At 26.0% G+C, this 5,975-nt stretch overlaps 1 protein-coding gene across 1 annotated transcript; it reads left to right on the top strand.

Annotated features, from left to right (window-relative positions):
- Window positions 1–896: 896 nt before the first annotated feature.
- Window positions 897–4,423, top strand: LOC145833013 (ADP-ribosylation factor GTPase-activating protein 3-like). The gene is made up of 5 exons (XM_082940216.1): window positions 897–965; window positions 1,713–1,831; window positions 2,678–2,874; window positions 3,830–4,033; window positions 4,365–4,423. Exons 1-5 carry the CDS (start codon window positions 897–899, stop codon window positions 4,421–4,423), a joined length of 648 nt encoding a protein of 215 aa, XP_082796342.1.
- The last annotated feature ends 1,552 nt before the right edge of the window (window positions 4,424–5,975 follow it).

Genomic DNA, 5,975 nt, shown 5'->3' with positions numbered 1-5,975 from the left:
AATGAAAAAAACTTCACGCAAATCAAGTAAACTCAGCTTTCAAAAGTTCAGAAATAAACAGTTCTCGATACTGAGGTTAATTTAAAACTTCATGCTTGAGTGATTGTGAGGCAGCTTACATAAACACTGAAACAGCTAGTTCTGTCTTTTCTTAATGGTTAATAAACTAATTTATGAATACCAAAGGTATCCTAATTAAAGTATTTAAAGTTTTTTTTCTTAAGTTTGAGTTTAAAGGGCGTGTCTTTGTTTGAGGTATACAGAAACATGGTATTAGGTTTTATTTTATAATTTTTAAATTTATTTTCAGGAACTGCATAAGGCACTTATAAACTGTAGTTTAAATAAAAATTTAGGTCAAAATAAACCTATTTGCCTCATAATTATAAAGTTTTATATTTTATCTAAATTACTATTTAAAGAACTTAAAATTCAGATTATTTATTAGTTTTACTGATATCAACAATTTAAAATAAAAGAAATTAGTTTGAGGGCTATTTTTCACTAATTTTGATAACAGTTTCAACTAAATATAGGTAACATACATAGGTAACTTTAAGTTAGCTTAGTTTTTTAACTAAGTACTGCCTCTTCGTTTAATAAATATTTAATAACGTGGAATAATTATTATCCTATATAAAATTATTGAAGTCATGAGGTGTAAAATTTTATGCAGCAAGCTTTAAATTCATTAACACAAAATTGTGAATTTTTGGATATTATAAAAGAGATTTTAAATTTTTTTAAGCATGTTGTTTTATAACTTTGGTTTATTTAAATTTTATTGAAAGACTTATTTATTTATATGCCTTAAAAACTAAATCTAACTATGCTCAAAATGTAATTTTCTTATTAAACTTACTTACTTATAAAATACTAAGATAAACTAAATAAAAATGACTATTGCACCACTGGACGACATTAGACTAATATTCAAGAAACTTCAGTCTGTTGAAACTAATAAGGTCAGTTTTTGTGTCTAAATTAAACAAAGAAGATATACAAATTGTGTTTATTGCAGAAATATAAATTTTTATGTACTTCTAAAATGTACATTTCATTAGATTAGGCATAAGTAATTAATTTATTTTTCACTTAGTTTTTTATTTTGAAGAAATTGACTTTTTCAATTTTTCAATAAGAAGTTATATAATTATTATTATTATCAATTATTTTAATATAATTTATTGAACATTTTTTTCAAACTAATTGTCAAAACTATGGTTTTTAACATTACTATTTTAAGTTAGTAAGATGGTTTTAAATAAAACACATATTACTGTACTAAATTAATACAAATACAATATTATATTTAAAACTTATTTAAAAAAATATTGTTGTTCTTATCCGTGTATTTAAACCTACAGCAGAAATGTTTTTAAGCTTAGTATGTAGACATAAATTTAAAAATAGTTATTTGTTTGTTTTAAAATACGGTTTAGAAGTTTTAATAAAGATTAATTTGTGAAATTAATAACTATAAAAAACTTTAGTATAACATTTTAAAAACATAGTACGTGCTATTAAGCTAAAATAAATTTAACTTATAACTAAAGAGTATATAAATTAGTTAACTTTTTGGTATTTTGAAAATAGTTATATATTTTAATATACCTATAGTTAATTTTACTTATCAAATGTTTTGGAAAATATGTGTTTTTTCTGTAAAATTTTAAATTTTAGCTCTAAATGGTGTGTTAATTATATAACAGGTATGTTTCGACTGTGGTGCAAAGAACCCTACATGGGCATCAATACCATACGGAGTATTTCTCTGTATTGACTTCTTAGGAATTCACAGATCACCTGGTATCGACCTCACTTTTATCAGGTATTTTTATTGAGTTTTATTAGGTATCTAAAAATGAATTATATAAATGTAAAATAAACTTTACTCATTATACTTAAATATAATATTTAACCTTACATTTAGTAAAAATAATTTGGTAGTTCTAAAAAAGTAGAATTTAACAGCAGTTTACACATTATATTAGAAAGTTAATAGTCTTATTAAAAATTTATTGATTTTCACTTAACCAAAAAATTTCTGTGCATATTTGTTTTAAATGATTTTAGAGACGATAGTTCAGTCTTAATAAAAAATATAAAATCATACTACAATACAATAAGCTATATAAATTAACATTATAATACATTACTCCTGTAAACATAAAAATATTCAAATAGCTAAAATGAGTTTGAAATACAACAAGGCTATAGAGGAAGGGGGTAAATATTCTTTACAATTTAGTTTCATTTTGTAGAGTATTCATTAAGTTACAAGTTGCATTTTACATATTTTTTTTAATAATTTAGTTATTTAGATATTGCCGGTTAAATTCAGACTACAATAGGCACATACTAAAAATGGAAGGCACAAATTAAAAAAGCCAAAAAAAATCTATCTTCTCTACGTTTTTGAGATATTTACATTCATTTTTTCGGAAATGCTACCTGCGAGATTCAGAAAGTTATGACGCAACGAGTTTTGAAAGGTTTAAAAATAACAGTTATATGACTAAAAATCAATAAAAAAACTCATCAATCATCAGAAACGGACTGAAATATATTTTTGTTCACAAATTAACATTAATCTTTATTGCTGATCTTACCTACACTTGTCTTATAGCATTATGCAACAATATACACTAAAACTATAATATTATATCATCAACAGATCAGTCCAACTGGATCAGAAGTGGACATGGGAGCAGCTGAGGTCGATGCAGGTGGGCGGCAACATGAAAGCAACCTCGTTCTTCAGGAGCAACGGCTGCACCACCAAGGACATCAAGCAGAAGTACAACAGTAAGGTGGCAGCCAGGTACAAGGCGATTGTAGGGAGGAATGCGGAAGATGCCAAGAAGATTTACGGTACCATTGTGAGTATTAGTTTTAGTATTTGAGTAAGCAAGTTCTTAGATTTTTTGCAATAAATTTGTTTGTAAACTTAATTCTAATCTACGAAAATACTGGTGCTTAATTAATATTTTGTTTTGAATTTAAATACAAAGTACTTCATTAAAGCTTTTCCAAGACTTTTTTATAAAAAATAAGCCTGGCTTTAACATGAAAGTTTAAAGTCTAAGCTACGATCAAGAATTCAATAATATAATTTAATTTTTCAAACGTTTTATTTTTTGTAAAAGGTTTAAGATACAAACGTATGAACTGCAATTTTTCAGGGTCAATTTTCTCTGAAATTTTAAAAATCACTAAAAATCTATATCCTACTTTAGATAAACAATCTTCTTCAAATTAAAAAAAGAAAATTTTTTATGCTATAAAAAAAACGTTACGTGTGTATTTTAATAATTTATAAAATAAAACTCTATGGCAAAAATTTAAAAAAAGTCTCTTTGTTTTCAAAAAAATATGTTTTTCTTAAAGCGTAGTTAAGTCCAACGTAACATTATTTTGTAATTGTATAAAGATTAGACTGTGAAAGCTAGACGAAGACTGCTTGAAAAATGTAGGAGAAGATACATAGTAAATAAAATAGTCTTTTTTCGATGTTTCAATTTTCCCTTTCCAAAAGGAACCTATTATGCGGCCGGAATTTGACTGGTCATATCTCAAAAATAAATAAAAATAATTTAAACTTTAAAAAACTACTTCAAACTTATTGAAAAACTGTAAAATAAGATTTTGTAGAAAAACATGGCAAACCCCCTATGGCCTTAATTTTTTTTTGGAACAAAACTGATGTTTATTTAATATTTCTTAAATGTTATATTTATTAACTTTTGGCGATCAACTTACACTAATTAGTAATTTTAAATATGTTTATACTAGTATGTTATTTATGTGTCACTGTTTATTCATTAAGTGATCCATTTATCATTGCAAGACGAACCAATGATAGAACCTCAAGTTAAGAAGCAAGAATACTTTTCTAGCTACTTGATAATGACAGCCAGTATGAAATTGAGTGGCAGCATACCTAAACCTAGTCACAAACCTGCTAGCAGGAGTTTTACCAGAATCATCAATGCGTCCAGGAACAACAACAAGATTCCAGCACCCAAAACTGGTTGGTACTGATTTATTTAGTGTTTCTTTTTTATTTAGATGTCCATTGTTCATTGTTTAATAATTTTAACTTTGATTCGAAAAGTGGATCAGTTCACATAAACTTATAAAAATTTTTTAGTCCTCATTAAATAGTTCAGTTTATAACCGTATTATCTGAAAAAAAAAACGCATTTTGAACTTACAATCAGTTTCCTAATGAAAATTTCAAAATTTATATTATAATTCAGGATAAAATAATATATTTAGGGAGGAAAAGAGTGATGAAAAATTCAAATGAAGTAATATTTAATTTAAACAAAATAAACAATATATATTAAAAATTTTTGTAGCAGCTTCCGGAGGACCCAGTGTAAATGTTGCGTTGGATTCGTGGAACACGAAAGCATAGAAAAAATTTCACTGAAAGTTATTGAGACAAACTAGTTAAAAAATACAGTAGGTACTAACTTAATTGAAGTAAATACAACAATAAAACTGTCACAAGAAGATCAAGAAAATATAAATCATAACACGTGCGTGTTTTATTTTCTGAAAGATTTAGCTAAATGGAAATCAAACACTAATAGTAAACCTAAGCTTAAATTAGCGATATATCAGTTAAAAAACATTCAAGCTCCAACAAAAGATGCAGGAAATTTTAAATAAATTTCATAACTATTATAAAAGTTAAGCAAAGATAAGAGAATACATTCACATATATAATCTAAATTACTATAAGTTAAAAAACTCTTAAGAAAATATGGGAGAAGAAAAACTCCCTCTTCAGAGAACTTTTGAAAAGCAAAAGTGTTATGAAATATCAGAAAAAAACAGTTCAAGAGAAGAAAATTGCCTACTGTGAAAATTAAGAAAGAAATGTAACACAAAACCTTGAAGAGTTAGAAAATAACGCTTTCCAGAAAAGAAAAAACAAAAATTTATTTTTTAATCAAAAAATACATTTATTAAGTTAAGAAATTTCGAAAGTACCAAACGAGAAACCTAAACTTACTACATCCGAAGCAGGTTATGGCAGTTTTGAAATTAAAACTGCCCAGAAAACAAAATACAAAGTTTAATTTTGCGACAAACGGCAACATTCAAAAAAATTTTCAGACTTAAAATACAGTACAGACAATTTACTTCGGCATATAAAATGAACAATCAAAAGACCAAAGCAATTCAAAAATATATCTCTTTAGATTATTTATTTATTTATCCAAAATGCTACCACTGAAGTACACAGACATACAAAAATACTTATTTATTCTCAATGTTTAAACAATAGAAGTAAAAAATAGTTAAATATAGAAGAAAACTTTATAAGTTTTAGTGATAGCTCTAAGAAAAACAATCAAATGTTTAAAAATGCCATAGAATCTATTTTATTAACAATTGAAGATATCGTTTGAAAGAAAATAACGTTTTGATATTAAAACAAAAAAAACCTTTAGTTCTATTCAGGGGCGTCGCGTGGGGTGTTGCACTGCCGCAACTGCACCACCTGGAAATTTTGTAAGGAAAAAATTAAGTATCTATAATATTTTTGTTATATTTTAGAACGAAATCTCTTCTAAAACTCCAATTTAGAAAATGACCATTTTTCCCACTTCACTGCCGCAAACTCTTAGCTGACTGCCGCAAATGAACTCAAAAAAGCAAAATTTCTTTAAGAATTACCGCAAAATCAATATGTAAGTAAGCTAAGTTGAAAATTCCCCAAAACAGGACATGCTTAAGTATCATCTACAAGCTATTGTAAACATAAAATAAAAACAAAGCTAAGCTGCTGCAAAGGATTAAACTTGAGTTTATGTACTCACATAATTTTTCAAATTTAAACTTGTCATGAATTAAATATTTTGAAAAAAAAAGATAAGAAGCTTAAATCACCAAAGTCTAAGAAATTCGATTTTTTATTTTAATCTGCATACATAAGCTTAACTATAACTGATTATTGT

Source organism: Thalia democratica, chromosome 4, assembly GCF_965202585.1.
Source record: "Thalia democratica chromosome 4, ktThaDemo2.hap1.1, whole genome shotgun sequence".
In the NCBI taxonomy this organism is placed as follows: Eukaryota; Metazoa; Chordata; class Thaliacea; order Salpida; family Salpidae; genus Thalia; species Thalia democratica.
This window is presented reverse-complemented; position numbering and strand designations above follow the sequence as displayed.